This window comes from Natator depressus, chromosome 1 (genome assembly GCF_965152275.1).
Source record: "Natator depressus isolate rNatDep1 chromosome 1, rNatDep2.hap1, whole genome shotgun sequence".
NCBI classification, from domain to species: domain Eukaryota; kingdom Metazoa; phylum Chordata; order Testudines; family Cheloniidae; genus Natator; species Natator depressus.
In genome coordinates this window covers 275,774,081-275,791,898 of record NC_134234.1, presented here as the reverse complement: position 1 = coordinate 275,791,898, position 17,818 = coordinate 275,774,081, and the positions used below count along the sequence as shown (strand labels likewise).

Below are 17,818 nucleotides of genomic sequence, written 5' to 3'. Positions count from 1 at the left end.
TGGCAGCAACGCAGCCAGATTAAGTCGGCTGCCCCAGGGCCACTTCCTCCCCGCATCTCAGGGTGTACCTGGATCCACAGGGGGTCCTTTCGCTTGTCTGGATAGAAGGCCCATGGTAGTCCCAGTACCTCCTCCATGGCTTGGTCAGTGGGTGGCTCCAGCAGCTCTGGACAGTCCTTTGTGCCGCAGGGGTCTGCTGCAGTCTCACAGCTCAGGAGCAGGTAAAAGGCATCTGGCTCCTTTGGTGGCTGCAGCCCAGCTGAGCGCCAGGACCTGCTCTTTATACTTCCTGTTCCTCCCTCTGATTTCTGGTGGGAGGGGCAAGCACAGCCTGGCTCCGCCCACCAGGGTTCACCGCTTGGTCCCTCCTGCCCTCTGGCTCAGTGGGAGGCCACTGTGCCTCACTACACAGCTAAGTTGTATAATTAAACATTATTTTGAAAAATCTACCTTTGTTTTCACAGTAGAACTGAACAGCTCTCCCTACTGCTTTTACAGTCCCATGAAGAGATGGCTGTGAGTGCTGCAGGAACAGCTGTTACCAGGGATAGCCTGTACTCTTGCATCGCTGCATGTTTCTATGTCACCCAAAATAGTCTCGTGTCTCAGGTAGGGGAGAAGAATTCACCCCTATCTCTTTCTCTCCAATTGCTGGAAAAGGGCTGGAGGGACAGGAGGGGCATCATGCCATAAACAAGCAAAGATGAAAAAGTTAGCCAAAGTGACACTTCAAGCTGGCACCAACCTGTTATATGGAAATCCTTCCCTTCAGCAGAATCTATATCTGAAGAGGTGCTATCAGCGATGGAGGCAGTGCAGATGGAGAGGAGGGTGTTTGTTTCTGGCAGCAGCTCTACAGGCTGGCACACGATGCATATGTGGAGTTAGGCTGCTGGTGTGGTACTACTGTAATTATAATCACTTCCGTTGACAAACTTTCTTCACAAGCCACAGTGGGGGAGAAAGAGTGGAAAGGAAGGGAATGGGAAAGCAGTGTTTTCAATCAATCAAATAATACGTACTTTATGGTTTGGCTCACTCACTAACATGAATAGGAACTAAAGCCTCAAAAACAAGAAGAGGGGCAAATAAATGTGATTTCTTGTTGTTGTTTGCTATATTTCTATAGAAGCTCTCCATTGTGTCTTTCTCATTTTTTTGTTCTGATATTTTGTCATGTTATTTCTGGTGAGTGGGCGGGGGGTGGGTAGGGAGAGAAGGAATCTTGAGAGAGATACCCTGTTCGTACAGAAAAAAATCTGGCTTGTGCACATCTGAAGTAGCACGATAAAGGATTTGACCCTGCTTCCCCTTAGGTGAGACCTTGGACTATTTTGTGTGACATGGAGACTTGAAGGATGCAAGAGACAAGACTGCAGTACCAAAACTCTCATTAATGTCAGTGTGGGGAGGATGAGACCCGGTGTGTTCAAATATGTGGATTTTGTGCTAACAATTGTTTTCTTCTTCTAAGAATGTTTCAGGTTCACACAGTGATGCAAACCTTTTTGGATTAGAGCCATTCAGCACCTATTTTATCAGTGTCTGTGCTTTTACAAGAGTTGGAAATGGCAATCAGTTCAGTAACATTGTCCAATTCACAACAAAAGAATCAGGTTAGAAACAGTTTTGTTTTGTTTTTTTAATGAACTGCAGCATTGTCTATGCAGATTTCCTTTTATACCTGAACAGCATTCTTCCTTTGCTCTCCAAATGTAATGGAACTCAAAATTATATCATTGTCACAACATGCACTCACATTCCTATTGTACATGATAGGTGAGGTCGTTACTTTTCAAGTAAGATGTTGGAGGTCTGGAATTAGAAATATCCTTGGCTGAAAGGATAGGCATATATGGCTCCTATAAATCTTTCTGTAGCACACAGATAATAGGAGGAAAATTAGATAAATATGAAACTTTGGAGACTAAGGTTATATTTTAGATCACTGTGAAAGCAGCTAAGTTACAGTAATATCACAGGTTTCAGAGTAGCAGCTGTGTTAGTCTGTATTGGCAAAAAGAAAAGGAGTACTTGTGGCAGCTGGACAAAGAGATAGTTATACACACCAGATGTGTTGACTAAAAGATCTTTAGGTCATGGCTGAAGTTAATTTAAATAAGGTATTTTACACACTCTGCCACCTAGTGGCTGAACCATATAATACAGTTTAGCATTCCCTTAGATCAGTGGTGGGCAACCTGCGGCCCATGGGCCACATGCGGCCCATCAGGGTAATAAGATTGCAGGCCGTGAGACATTTTGTTGATGTTGACCGTCCACAGGCAGCCCTCCCCCCCCCCCCACAGCTCCCAGTGGCCATGGTTCGCCTTTCCTGGCCAATGGGAACTGCGGAAAGTGGCAGGCTGCAGGGACGTGCTGGCCGCTGCTTCCCGCAGCTCCCATTGGCCAGGAACAGAGAACCGTGGCCACTGGGAACTGCGGGGGGCTGTGACTGTAGACAGTCAACATCAGCAAAATGTCTCGTGGCCCGCAATCAGATTACCCTGATGGGCTGCAGGTTGCCGACCCCTGCCTTAGATCACCCCCTTTAAGTTTTACATTCCTACCATTTACAATATTTACACTATCATGCTATCTTTGAATTTCAGTATGTATCAATCTTTTAAATGTCTCTGGTTTTCTGATTACATGACCTGAATGCATAGCAGCTTGGTCATCTGACTGTCCATGATTGGCTGTGGTCATTGGAATCCTTGAGACATCTTCTTGTTCTGCAATGGCCATCTATAGAGTTTGCTCTGCTGATTGTTTTTTCTGAGGAGTAAACTGTAGATGACAACAGTTTCTATTGAACTGTCCACTGTCACTCTCGATCACATATGATCTGGGCACTGAATTCTTTTTCTCCATGATAGCTGGAGTTGTCCATACTTTTTCTCCGTCCAGTTGGACATGAACATGGTCACCAGATTCTAGACCTGGCAGTTTTCTACCTGAGAAATGTCTGTTATAAAAGTGTTCATAAGCTCTTTTCTCCTTTTTATCTGATTTGGCTACTCTCTTCATGTCTGATCACTTTGGAAATAGGTTCTTTCCCAGAGTTGGAACAGGAGTTCTGAGTTGCCTTCCCATCAGGAGCTCTGCTAGACTATATCGGTAGCCGCTATTGGTGTTGATCCATAACTCAGATCTTCCTGCTGTAGGAAGAGCAAGGAATGGATCTTCCTGCTGTAGGATTTTCTTGGCTCTCTCAGCTTCTCCATTTGCTTGTGGGTAATGTGGGCTGCTAGTAATATGATCAAAATCATATTTCATTTGGAATGACTTAAATTCTGCTGCAGTGAATTGTGGTCCGTTGTCTGTCACTAGTTGTTCTGGAATACTGAAGTGAGCGAAAAGTACACTTCAGTTTCTTGATAACACTGCAACATGGTATGTCTTTCAAGTACATTATTTCTGTATACCTGGAAAAGGAGTCCACGATGACGAGGTAATGGTGTCCTCTGAATTCACATTTTCAGCTAGTCTCTTCCAAGATATGTCTGGTAGAGGCGGTGTTATTAAAGGTTGTCATAAATATAAAGGGAAGGGTAAACACCTTTAAATCCCTCCTGGCCAGAGGAAAACCCTTTCACCTGTAAAGGGTTAAGAAGCTAAGATAACCTCGCTGGCACTTGACCGAAATGACCAATGAGGAGACAAGATACTTTCAAAGCTGGGGGGCGGGGGGACAAAGAGTTCTCTCTGTCTGTGTGTTGCTTTTGCTGGGACCAGAGCAGGAATGCAGGTCAGAACTCCTGTAAAGAGTTAATAAGCAATCTAGTTAGAGATGCATTAGATTCTGTTTTGTTTAAATGGCTGATAAAATAAGTTGTGCTGAATGGAATGTATATTCCTTTTTTTATGTCTTTTTGTAACTTAAGGTTTTGCCTAGAGGGATTCTCCATGTTTTGAATCTGATTATCCTGTAAGGTATTTACCATCCTGATTGTACAGAGGTGATTCTTTTACTTTTTCTTCAATTAAAATTCTTCTTTTAAGAACCTGATTGCTTTTTCCTTGTTCTTAAGATTCAGGGATTTGGGTCTGTGTTCACCTATGCAAATTGGTGAGGATTTTTATCAAGTCTTCTCCAGGAAAGGGGGTGTAGGGCTTGGGGGGATTTTGGGGAGAAAGACGTTTCCAAGTGGGCTCTTTCCCTGTTATATTTGATAGACGCTTGGTGGTGGCAGCAATAAGGTCCAGGGACAAAAGGTAAAATAGTTTGTACCTTGGGGAAGTTTTAACCTAAGCTGGTAAAAATAAGCTTAGGGGTTTTTTCATGCAGGTCCCCACATCTGTACCTTAGAATTCAGAGTGGGGAAGGAACCTTGACATGGTGGCAGAGCGGTCGGATTAACTTGAAATCATTTTGAGAGTTTTTGAACCAGAAGCACAGATTTTAAAAGGAAATATTTTTTTTCCCTTTGGGCTGCTGGAAAGCAGGTTTTAAGCTGAAAGCAGTTAGAGTTTTTTTTTGTCTCTGCTTGGGGGCCAGAGCAGAGACAAAAAGGAATTGTCTTTTGTGAGCTGGAGTTTTCTCTACCTAAAGGCAGGGTAGTTAACCTCCTGCAGGGAAATTCACAAGTCTTCACAGACCTGAAGAGGTGGGTTGTTTTTTTTAGCTAAGAGCAACTAGAGGCTTTTTCTGTCTATTTGCCTGGAGACACAGGTGTTAGGTTTATTTTAAAGGAATTTTCTGTAGGCTGACAATCCCTATCAGAGAACACAGGTATCCGGTTACAGCACAACCTTTTTTTTTTTTTTTTTTTTTTTTTTTGACAAGGCAAGTTTTTTTTTGTTTGTTTTTATTTCTAACTCTTGGGTGTAAAGTTAGTTAAAAACAGAGAGGCAAACATGACTGAGCCCAAGGCAGAAACAGCCAAAGAAGCTGCCCACAGGAGAGCTATAGAGGCAAAGGAAAAAGAATGGAAGCATGCTCAGGAGGAAAGGGAGGCTGACCACAGGAGAGCTGTGGAGGCAAGGGAAAAAGAAATGGAGGAAAAGGAAAAACAGAGGAAGCATGCTGAGGCGGAGAAGGAAAAAGAGAGGAAGCATGCACTGGAGATGGAGAAGGCAAAGTCCTGAGCCGAATCTACTGGGTAATCCTAACCATCCTTCCCCAACAATCCACAAATGGGAGCGACTATGTCCACAGTATGATGAATCCAGTGATATTGCTGAATATTTTCTCACCTTTGAGAGACTGTGCACTCTCCATAAAATTCCTGAAGCTCACAAGATGACCACATTGGTCGCAAAATTGACTGGAAGAGCTCTGGACATATTCAATAAGATGCCTATTGATGAGGCTTCTGACTATAATAAGTTCAAGGAGTTGGTTTTAACGCAAGTTCAAATTACATCTGAAACGTCCGGGGTAAAATTTTGAACCCTTAAGAGAGGGCCTGGACTAAGTAATGTGGCTTATCTAAACCAGATGAAGGATCTGTTAGATAAATGGGTCCAAGGAAGGGGTGTCACTAGCTTTGACAGAATGTGTGATTTGATAGCTCAGGAGCAATTCCTGAATATGTCCAAGGAGGAAATAAAACAGTGTTTATGGGATAAGGAAATGGACTCAGCAGAAAGTCTTGCTTCTTATGCTGATCAATATGAGCAGTCCCAGACCGCCGGAGAGGCGGGGCAACCGGGAACAAAACAGGTGGAGGGAGGAGAGAGGAACAACCCTGGTCGCAGTTGGAGCGGATACCAGAAGGGACACCCTCAGACCACACCCTACTACCGGGGGCAGCCCAAGGCCCCAACTGCACACCAAGGAATACTCCAGACACCTTATTGTCCTGCCACACCATTCTCCAGCAACCCATCTCGCTCCAGTGACCCGTTAGCTGGACGAAGTTTTAAATGTAACAAGCCAGGGCATGTAAAGGCCAACTGCCCCAAGAACCCCAACCGATTACAGTTCATTGCACCGGAATCACACCAGAGGTCCTCAGGCCCAGATACCTCCCAGATATCCTCGGAGCGGAGGGAAACTGTGGGTGTGGGTGGGAAGAAGGTCACCGCGTGGAGGGACACTGGAGCACAAGTGTCAGTTATCCATGCCTCCTTAGTGGACCCCAGTTTAATCGACCCAGAGATCCAAGTGACAATTCAACCCTTCAAGTCCAACTCTTTCAATTTGCTTACAGCCAAGTTGCCTGTCCAGTACAAGGGGTGGTCAGGAAAGTGGACTTTTGCAGTATATGATGATTATCCCATCCCTATGCTGTTGGGGGAAGACTTGGCCAGTCATGTGAAGCTAGCCAAGAGGGTGGGAATGGTTACCCGCAGCCAGGCTAAGCAAGCTGTCACGTCTAGCTCTGTTCTGGAAACTTCTACCAGGACCCGGTCAGAGGTGATGGACCCGGACCCCAGGCCAATGTCTGCAACAGCAGTAGTGGATCCAGTCCCAGAGACCCAGACAGAGCCAGCCCCAGAACCGGAACCAGTGGAACAACCAGCACCAGACCCACTGCCAGCACTGAATCCAGTACTTGCAACCCCAACACCAGAGGGCCTCACCGAACCTGAACCGGCAGCAGCCGATAACCCTACACAAGAGGCTCAGCCGGAGCCTGAACCCCAACATAGTGCACCAGCGGAGAGCGGTTCACAGTCAACGGAAACAGCCCCATCCCCTACATCGCTTCCAGAGGGACCAAGCATAGGTCCACAATCCAATGAGGAACTGATGTCTCCAGCATCAAGGGAACAGTTCCAGACTGAACAGGAAGCAGATGAAAGCCTCCAGAGAGCTTGGATGGCGGCACGGAGCAACCCACCGCCTCTCAACTCTTCTAATGGATCCAGAGAATTAAAGGTTTGTCAGTTTACAGCCCAGTGAGGAGATGACGCTGAGTGGCCTGAAGGTGTCTACTATGAAGGGAAAAGTGCTGGTGGCATGGAAGAGGTGAACCTCTCCATGACCCTTGGGTGTATGCAGCGACAGCAGATCAAGGAGCTGTGCACTAGCTACGCGCCGACATTCTCAGCCACCCCAGGACTGACTGAATGGGCATACCACTCCATTGACACAGGTAATGCTCACCCAATTAAAGTCCAACCTTACGGGGTGTCTCCTCAAGCTAAAACTGCTATAGAACGGGAGATCCAGGATATGCATCTCCAGTGGTTCTAGTTCCCAAACCAGATGGGGAAATACGTTTTTGCGTGGACTACCGTAAGCTAAATGTTGTAACTCACCCAGACAACTATCCAATGCCATGCACAGATGAACTATTAGAGAAACTGGGACGGGCCCAGTTCATCTCTACCTTGGACTTAACCAAGGGGTACTGGCAGGTACCGCGAGATGAATCCGCCAAGGAAAGGTCAGCCTTCACCACACATCTCGGGCTGTATGAATTTAATGTACTCCCTTTCGGGCTGCGGAATGCACCCACCACCTTCCAAAGACTTGTAGATGGTCTCCTAGCGGGTTTAGGAGAATATGCAGTCGCCTACCTTGACAATGTGGCCATATTTTCGGATTCCTGGGCAGAACACCTGGAACATCTACAAAAAGTCTTCGAGCACGTAAGGGAGGCAGGACTAACTGTTAAGGCTAAGAAGTGTCAAATAGGCCTAAACAGAGTAACTTACCTTGGACACCAGGTGGGTCAAGGAACTATCAACCCCCTACAGGCCAAAGTGGATGTTATCCAAAAGTGACCTGTCCCAAAGTCAAAGAAACAGGTTCAATCCTTCTTAGGCTTGGCCAGATATTACAGGCAATTTGTACCGCAATACAGCCAAATCGTCGCCCCACTGACAGACCTAACCAAAAAGAAACAGCCAAATGCTGTTCAGTGGACCGAAGAGTGTCAGAAGGCCTTTAACCAGCTTAAAGCGACATTCATGTCTGACCCTGTGCTAAGGGCCCCAGACTTTGACAGACCGTTCCTAGTAACCACAGATGCGTCCGAGCGTGGTGTGGGAGCAGTTTTAATGCAGGAAGGACCGGATCAAGAATTCCACCCTGTAGTGTTTCTCTGCAAGAAGCTGTCTGAGAGGGAAAGCAACTGGTCAGACAGTGAAAAAGAATGTTACACCATTGTCTACGCTCTGGAAAAGCTACGCCCATACGTTTGGGGACAGCGTTTCCACCTGCAAACTGACCATGCTGCGCTACAGTGGCTTCATACCACCACGGGAAATAACAAAAAACTTATTCGGTGGAGTTTTGCTCTCCAAGATTTTGATTTCAACATACAACACATCTCAGGAGCTTCTAACAAAGTGGCTGATGCACTCTCCCATGAAAGTTTCCCAGAATCAACTGGTTAAAATCGTCCTTGAGATGTGAAAAATATTGTTAGTCTTTATATACTTGGTAGTATATATAGAGGTGCATGTGTCTTATTAACTCTGTTTTCTCCTAGAGCTCCAGGAAGAAATCACAGCCAGCGTTTCACCCTATCTGTGATTTGGGGGGCGTGTCATAAATATAAAGGGAAGGGTAAACACCTTTAAATCCCTCTTTCCCTGTTATATTTGTTAGACGCTTGGTGGTGGCAGCAATAAGGTCCAGGGACAAAAGGTAAAATAGTTTGTACCTTGGGGAAGTTTTAACCTAATCTGGTAAAAATAAGCTTAGGGTGGTTTTCATGCAGGTCCCCACATCTGTACCCTAGAGTTCAGAGTGGGGAAGGAACCTTGACAAAGGTTCTTTGTGTTGTGTTGGCCAGTTAGTTCTGCAGTGTTCACATACTGCAGATACAGTATTCTTTATGTCCTTGATGATGCCTGGCCACCACACTGACTGCTTCAGCTGTTCACAACATTTTGTTAATCCTTGATGTCCTTTGTGGGTGAGGTTTAGGATTTCGGCTCTCATTTAGTTTGGAATTATGATGCAATTGACTTTAATCATGAGTCCATTTGACTCACTTAATTGTCCATGCACCACAAAGTAACCTCTTGTCACTTCCTTAGTGTCCTTTAAATATGTGGGCAGTCACCCCAGTGTAACTTAAAACATCCTGAAGTTGCGAGTCTGTCAAAGTTGCTTTTTGTAGCTGTTGTAGTCTCTTTTTTGACACTGGTCTTTTCCACACCTTTACATCATCTTCGAACTCATAGGTAGTTGAATGCAACACTGGGCTCTGTGACAGACTGTCTTTTACTAAAAGATTTTTCCCAGGCGCGTATTTAGCAATTGGATTAAATCACATTAACCTAAGCAATAGATATTGTCCTCTCAGGGGTGCTTGATCCAAGTCTTTTCCACTGATGAGGGTTACATGCAGTTTATGGTCTGTTATCAGTATAAACAAATCCAATCCACAGAGATACCTGTAAAAGTTCTCACATGCCCATATGCTTGCCAGGCACTCCTTTTCAATCTGTGCATATCCTTTTATGCTTCTGTGAGTGAGAGAGAAAAATGCAGCTGGCTTCCACCAAATTCCATGTTGTTGAAACAATGTACTGCCTTGGGTAGCCATAGCTACTTGCATCCTCACTGACCATTGTGGATTTGTGCACATCATAGTACTTAAGAACTGGAGCTGTTGAGATAATTTCTTTTACCTTTTTATAGGCAATTTCTTGATATGGCCCCCATAGCCAAGATATGTTGGACTTCAGTTCATTCAGTGGTTTTTTCACTGTAGAAAGGACTTGTGGAATTCCAGCCAAGGTAATTTACCATCCCTAGTGTATGTCTCAGTTCTGGAACATTAGTTGGTGCATTCAATTAATAGCTTTTACTTTCTCAGGGCTAGCACTGATTCCATCTTTGTTTATTGTCTGCCCCAAGAGCTCGATTTGGGGTAGACAGAAAATGCATTTTTCCTTGTTTAGCTTCAGTTCAGACTGACTGATGGGGCTTAGGACTTCGTTGAGGGTTTTATTGTATTCTTCCATGGAAGACCCTTATAGCAAAATATCTATCATGCATGAAGATTACAGTTCCATTTGTGTTTGCTAACAGTTCTGCCTTCTTTCTTTGGAAAATTGCAGGTGCACTGGTAATCCCCAAAGGTAATCTTTGAAAGCAAAATCTCTCAAAGGGTGTGATAAATGTTAGTTTAGCACTTTCTTTGGCTAAAGGAGTTTGTCAGAATCTGCTTGAGGCATCCAACTCAGAGAATACTGTAGCTCTTTTCACTTTGGGGAGGGACGTCATCCAGTGTTGAGAGAATATTTTTTTTTATCTTACAACTGCTCCATTAAGTCTTTTAAGATCCACACAGATTGTATTTTTCCATTTTACTTTATAACTATTGGTACACATATGCTGTTGGATTCGAGCTTTTCTCGATTATGCCAGTCTGCTCCCTTCTCTATAACTCAGCTTCCACTTTATGAAGTAATGGGATAGGAATCCTGTAAGATATATGTACACTATATGGTTGAGCATTGTCTCAAGGTTTTTTAATACTGCATCTCATTTCAACAGTCCAATATCACCAAATATTCCATTGAGTTCTTCCACCTCCCGCACCAGGCTCATCATGGCTGTCACATTGTGGCTGAGAAGGCAGTTGGTCTGTGGTCCTTTGATCAAATACACTCTGAATGCAAAGATTTTGTTTTTGTAAGTTGTTTCTGTGGTGAACTGGCCCATGCAGTACAGAATACCTCTGTGGCTAGTCAGAGCTGTGTCAGGTGACTTCAGCTCTCGGAGGAGTTGAAGGTGATTATAAGTCCCTTCTGAGATGACTGTGAGGTCAGCTCCTCAGTCGCTTTTAAAGTCAATAGTCTTGCTATGAATAATCACGTTCACTCTCCAGACAGGTCTGTGTCATCACAAGTGGTAGATCCCAGAAATGGCTCTTGATTCTTTGTAATATGAGTCAACTCCCTGACTGCTTTGGTGCAGCAAACAGCTGCAAAATGTCCATATTTCATGCATTTATTACACCATGTGCCTCTGGCTGGAGATGCATCATCTCTTGAGACATGACTGTTTCCACACCGTGTGTATGTAGGCTGGAATTTGTCCCTTATAACCTGGGAGTTATCTCTCCTAGCCTTAGTGATCTTATGGTAATGACTTTAAGCACTCGTGCTGCCTTTTTAACAGCTTCTTCTTTTTTCAAGTTTGGCAAGTTGCTTTCGATTTTGGTCTCACCAGCTGAGGCTGCTTTGCTTTCTGTATAGCTGTAGCTAGAGTTAAATCTCTTTTCAGTTGTATCTGCTGTGAAAGGTTTTTGTTTGTTAACCCAATAACCAGCCTGTTGCTGATATCTTCATGTTTTTCATTCCTCAAATCACAGTTTTCAGCCAATGCATGTAGAGCTCTTAAAAAGCATTTGATATTTTCTTCTGGTTCTTGAATTCTTGAGATGAAAACATGTTCTTTCATAAAACATATTTCTCTGAGACACAAAGTATGCATCAAACATACCCTTTCATAGTCATCTTTGTGACTGTATTCAGTAAATTCAAAGGATGTAAAGATATGCTCTGCTTGCTTCACCATAGCATAAATTAAAGAAGATACCGGTATATCTCCAATTTCTTTGTGGAGTTTGTTTGCAATTTGAAATCTTGCAAAATACTGTTTCCAGTCTGTCCATTATGAAGATTTATCAAAGCTGAAGTTCTCTGGAGCAGTGAAGAGTGGCATGTTGATGAGATCCTGCAATCTTTATTGCTGTTCCTTCTGTCTTCAACCTTTTGTTGCTTTGTTCCTTTGGTATACAACTTTTGTTGCTATTTTCCTTCTCTTTCTGTTCTTAGTTTATTCCTGACCCCATGTCATGTATTTCTGTATCGATAACGGACTGGTTAGAAAGCTTGCTTATACACATCAGATGTGTTCACTATAAGATCATTTAATACTCTGAAAGGTATGTCTGAGATTGGTTTAAATAAGGTATCTTACACACAGTGCCAACTAGTGGCTGTACAGTATCATACAGTTTAGCATCTGTTACCATCTATATTTTTAGCAGCTGCATGTCTCACCATCCTTACAGTAGGATTTTGTCCTGCCCAGCAGCTACAGAGGCAGTCGTCAAAGCTGTCTCTTTTGGTCAGTGACCTCATAGCCTCTCCCACATCCCTCCTTTCAGAAGGCTGCCTCTACTGGATGGGACATTGCCCTTAGAGTGGGACCCAGTAATTTTAAAACTTTCTTCATATTTTCTCCTGGGCTCATTGGGCCCCTCCCCTTTTTTGGCAATTTTTGGCCACTGAATCTAAGGGCTAGTCTACAGATGAAAGTTAATGTAGAATAAGTTAGGGTGTGAATTTAAAGTGGACTAACTTTTCCTGACTGACTCTCTGTGTAGGCACTCGTATTCTGAAATAAGAATGCCATATTCCAAATTATCCTATTCCATTTAAACTAATTTGGAATAAGGCACACACATTCTGAAATAACCTCCATTTTATTCCCACTCTGTTGAAGCACCTCTACCCCGCTGCAGCTCTCCCATGCTTCAGCAAAAAAGTTTTTTTTAAATCTCCCCACAGTTCAGTGTTCCCCATTGAGTAGCCTGACCTTTTATCTGCTCTTGCCATCTAGTTTAATTTCTTTGTGACTCTCCTATGAGCAGATCCCTCACAGCCACACATTTGCTCCTACAAGACCAGTCCTCCTGTCTCGGTTTTCCCAATCTGCTCCATGCTGCGGTTTGGCTTTTATGCTCTTGGCCACATCAAGTTCCTGCTTCTTCCAGCATGTTCCTGTGTCATGGAGGTGTTCAATATCAGGACTGCAGACAAGCAACATAAAAAGATACTCCAGTCTATAAGTGCTACCTTGTGTATAGAGTCCCACTGAGTCCTTGAAACATGGGGACCGGTCAGCACATTCCCTTTATCCTTGCCTGGATGCGACTGTAAACTACCCTGCAGTCTGAGATGGCATAGAACTGGTCCCAGAATTGAGGAGCCACAAACAGCTCTTTTACTTTTCCCTCACCCAAATGCACTCAGCACTAACTTGGTAAAGGATTCAGCCCTATGCCTTTACTAAAAATACAAAGTGATCTCCTTTCTTCTGCAGCTGCTACTTTTGAAAGGAGTACTCTTCAAACTCTGGAGAGAAATATATGTATTTTTAAAGAGATCCATTTTCCTCTGTACCTGTAGTAATGAGTATGTTTCCTTCTATTTCTGGGACATTGATGCTAGTCAGTTCCCTACTGTATGGATAACTGGACATGGCTTCACTAAAGAGAGAGAAAAAAACCCCACCTTTTCCTGTTGATTCTTTTCTCTTAGTTAATACATCCCACAATCTGACTTTCCCTGGGAAAATTTAATCAGTTGTTCCATAAGTTGGAGCCAGTTGTTTGTTTTCATGTTAAATATAATACTGTTTTTACCTATGAAATTTGATGAGCTGCCCAGGAAGCTTTACAAGAATTCATCTTGTGGGGAAAGCAAAAGGGTGGGACCAATAAGGTAACTGCTGCCTATGAGTGACATCTTTAAAGACTCCCCCAAAACTCCTGGGCAGGACACAACACTACTGTAAGGATTACCAGCCATAGGGTACAGTAAATGAGAGAAGGAAAGCTAAAGGATAAGTAAAATTTTCTTTTGGAGTGTATCAGTTTCACATTACTGCATACGTTCTTCTGTGCTGCTGATTAGAAAAAATGGGAGGAAATGTGGGTGTAAATGGGAGAGAGAAGGGAAATGGGAAGTTGGAGCATATCATTAGTTTTAGGAAATATAATGTACTATCACTCTTTTTTTCATTTCAAGCACTGCTTCAGTAAAGTTCATAATTACTGGAAATAAAGCTTCTATAAAAAATAATCAAGGACATCTCTTCATTTAAAACACTTCTACCCCAGTGTTCTTATTACAGTATTAATTTATCTGACATTGGAATGCCTGACCCTTATTATAAACATTATGCCTACATCTCTGAGTATACTACGTGATTACCCTTTTTGATTGTTTGGAAATGTTAACCTTTGGTGCATGGGTATCTTTTAAGCTCCAGATGTTGTCCAGAATGTTCAGTGTACTGCAACAAGTTGGCAGTCAATTCTAGTGCACTGGGACCCACCTTCTAGGTCAAATGGAGTGATTACACACTACATCATAATATTTGAAAGGAATTCTACAAGCATTTCTGCTTATGATAAGGTGCATACTTTCAGAGATCTGCTATCAAATATTTCTTACCAATTTAAAATAAAAGCTGCAACATCTGCTGGTGAAGGAAAAGAACAGATATGCAATGCCAGCACATTTCCAGAAAAAGGTAACAATTTTTGGATTTAAAATTTTACTTTAATTTAAATGACAATTGAATATTTAGATCAGTGATGCTGTTCTTACATTTACTACAGCATCCCAATCCTTTCCCTAGTCAAGTATAATCACAGTTTAAATCTACTATCAGATGGTGAGAAATGGGGCCTGCTCTCCAGCCCCTCTCTTAAAATGTCCTTGATTGTGTTCCCAAGGGACAGAGTTTATCATGGAATAGCCAGTGGAGAAAGTCAGTGGGACTTGGAAGTACAAATGAAGGGTTACGTTCTTGCCATGTTAAGTTTGAGTTCTTATTTTATTCATACTTTATCACCCAGTCCTAGTATGCATTGGCTTATAGCTAGATTGGGTATGTTTTCACCCTTTTGCTGGTGACCTCACCTATTGAATATTATTACTGGGAAGGTTTTGTATGAGATAGTGGTATTTCTGCCAGTGACATCCTTTGTTTTAATGTTAAGTAGCCAATATTGCTAATTCACTCATTAGAAGTGCTATCATTCAGAGGTTGTTAATCAATAAAATCATTTAACTTCCTCCAATGTTTGTCATCTTAATCTACCATTGAAATGAACTTTTTAACAGGGGAAAAGATGGCAACCATATAGACAGTTTAGGGGAATTAATTCCTATGCCTTTTTAATAAAGAGGTTATCTTCACACTTCCTTTTTACTATTTACTATTTTACTATTTACTATTTACTATTTAATAATGGGGCTATTTTTTCAGTGGCACTACTTGCATGAACGGGAGCTTTAATTTTGCCTCTCCAGCCTTGAAAGGCCTGGATACATCCAGAAACATATAAACTCATTCCCAGTTGGAATATGCTTTTCTCTCTCATCTCTGAAATAAGTAATATGTGTTTTAATGAGTTCTTATTATTAGTTTCTCTCTGTTAATAAGAACTAACTAATTGTCTTTCATAAATAATGATAAGTCAGATAAGTATGGTGTTAATGTCATATCAGAAATTCTTGCTTACATTACTAGTGGGGGTATAGTTGAAAGTATATTGTACTGTAACATTTTTCTTCAAGTTGAGGTAAATGGGCTATTCACATGCATGTGAGGGATGCAGGGTTGGTACCCAGCTTGGATCTTCGTAAATTCTGCCTGAATATTAAAGATGTGAAATGTAGTTTGTCCAGCTCTGATAGTTCAAAAAAAGCTTCTAGTAAGGGACTTTCTAATTCTTAGGCAGACATAAAGGAAATACAAAAATCGGTGGAGAGATCTATTAAAGTGTGATTTGCCAGAAGTTTAACAAATTCCTCTTTATTTTGTCATCTCTTGTTGTATGGACCTGGGAGCTCTACCTATTTTTACTTAATGTTCCATCTAAGAAATATAAAATGTTGGGTTGATTTTATCGCAAAGAAACAAAAAGTATCTGGGGAGAATTTGTAAAATGGGATGCCTTTAATGACACTTGAATGTTGAAAGGACTGATAATTGGAGTTATAGCTGGACAAATACTGACTAAACAGCATTAATGAAGATTCATTCAGATTCTGATTTGGCTGTTCAGTTCAACCATACTTGTGTACGTTTTCGTCTGTTATTTGTGAACATACTCATGCCTTTTATTTTGTTCTGTATGGGGACATCTCTGTATTGCGCAGGACTACTGTATTCACATGAAAACAAGCATATTTGTATCTGAGGAAGAATATCTGCTACTTGTTATTTATTTCTCAGTAATTGTTACTAGTTTTCATGTAAACATTTCAGTTATCCAATCAAAAATGAGGCAACACTTCCACATAACTTAATTGTGAATGATGAACAGTGAATATTTGAAGTGAACAGTTCATAAACCACCAAAAAACTGAAAATTGTATTCAAACTATTTAACAGATCTTTATGAACAATTAAAATATTGGATACATTGGGATTGCGATAGAAATTATTCCCAGAGTAAAGAGCTGTTAGGTAACTGATCTACAGTGAATAAGGTTACCTAATTTACTTGGAAAATATAGATTTAGAGAATTTACAGTTTCAATCCAACTCCCGCTGAAGTCAATAGAAATATTCCCATTGACTTCAATTGAATGATGACCTTTAAGAGGTGCTCCCCCATCATAACAGTGTGAATTTATTTTAAAAGGGTGTATGATTCGGGTGACCAGATGCCCCGTTTTTAAAGGGACAGTCCCTTTTTTGGGGACTTTTTCTCATATAAGCGCCTATTACCCTCCACCCCCTGTCCCGTTGTTTCTGTTTCTATCTGGTAACCCTATGTATGATAGGATATTGGAATGTAGTCCATTATTTTATTCTTTGACTGGTATAATTTGAGATATTTTCCTCATTTATTTGGGCATAATGTTTTCTCTGCATCTTTTCTATTATTGGAAAAAATCAATTAATTTATAGATTTCAATGTAGCACCATGTAATGTTACATGTTGGTTAGGTATTTATTTCATTGGAATGACAGGGCATGCCTGAAAACTCATTTAGCTTTGCAACCCCCATTTTAGTACATTTTTCAAATTTTTATTCTTGGAAAAAATGTTTATTTTATTAGTTATGTTTACAAAAGTGCCTGTCCAACATTTGAGGTGCAGAATATGAATTATGCATGCATTCAAAAACTCCATAGATTAAATTGAAAATAAAAGGAACTTCCAGTCCAACACAGTAAACTTAAACTTCTCTCCCTCCATCCTTTGTCATTCAGCCCAACTCAGCCCCTCAAAAAACTTCCACCTGGAAAAACCTCGGGAAATAGCATCTTGCATTATTTTCTTGAAAGTCTTCTAATCTGGAGTCTGATGGACCAAGGGTGAAGTGATCACCAACCTCTTCATGCCCTGATTCAGCAAAGCACTTAAGCACATTCTTAATTTTACGCATGTGCTCACGTCCTCATGTAGTCAATAAGATTTAAGCACATGCTTAAAGTGAGGCATGATCTTAAATGTCGTGTTGAATTCTGATAGATATAAACCAGTGCTTATCTGCTTTACTCTATCAGGGCCTACACTAGCTATAATTTTACCTGAAGACATTGCTTTTTTAAACCCAAATTTGATTTATTTTGGAATACCATGTGCATTATTAATGGGATATTTGCCCAAGTAAGGGCTGCAGGACTAGGCCCTAAAACTACAAAATATGGATTATTGCTCTAAAAGAACTGTAGCTCAGACTCGTGTTGTTTAACATTTGGTTTAAATTTTAGCATTTAGTCATATTTACAACAAACTGGTTATTAGGACAATATCTTCTAAACTGTGTGTTCACATGAATTGTTTTCTGATGAGTGGCTACTAGGAATCGAAGATTCATGGTAGGGAATGGAAACAGTTTTATAGCTGTTGTCAGCTTCTTATTTATGGTGGTCTAAGATTAGTTACAGAATACATAGCCAGCACTGAGTCACTGACAATGCATTTATTTTTGACATAAAGTGAAATCAAATTTGGTTCAGTGTCTCATTGCATAGTGTCTGACTTTTACATTCCTTGCAAAGACTATTTGATTTTTTTTTACGTAAACTTGTTCATATCTGGGTATTACTAAACATGGATCATGAAGATTAAATTTATGGGGAGATTAGTGTTTGGTGTCTAATCTAGCTCTGCTGTCATGGTAAACCACTTGTACCAGG

The 17,818-nt window shown here is 41.6% G+C and overlaps 1 protein-coding gene across 1 annotated transcript in view; it reads left to right on the top strand.

Annotated features, from left to right (window-relative positions):
- The window catches only part of PTPRQ (protein tyrosine phosphatase receptor type Q), a 207,080-nt gene that overhangs the window by 117,019 nt on the left and 72,243 nt on the right, over window positions 1-17,818 (top strand). Inside the window, exons 43-44 of the mRNA XM_074941974.1 lie at window positions 1,475-1,616; window positions 13,916-14,185. Of these exons, the coding sequence (XP_074798075.1) occupies window positions 1,475-1,616; window positions 13,916-14,185 (412 nt within the window). The remainder of the gene's footprint in view (window positions 1-1,474; window positions 1,617-13,915; window positions 14,186-17,818) is intronic.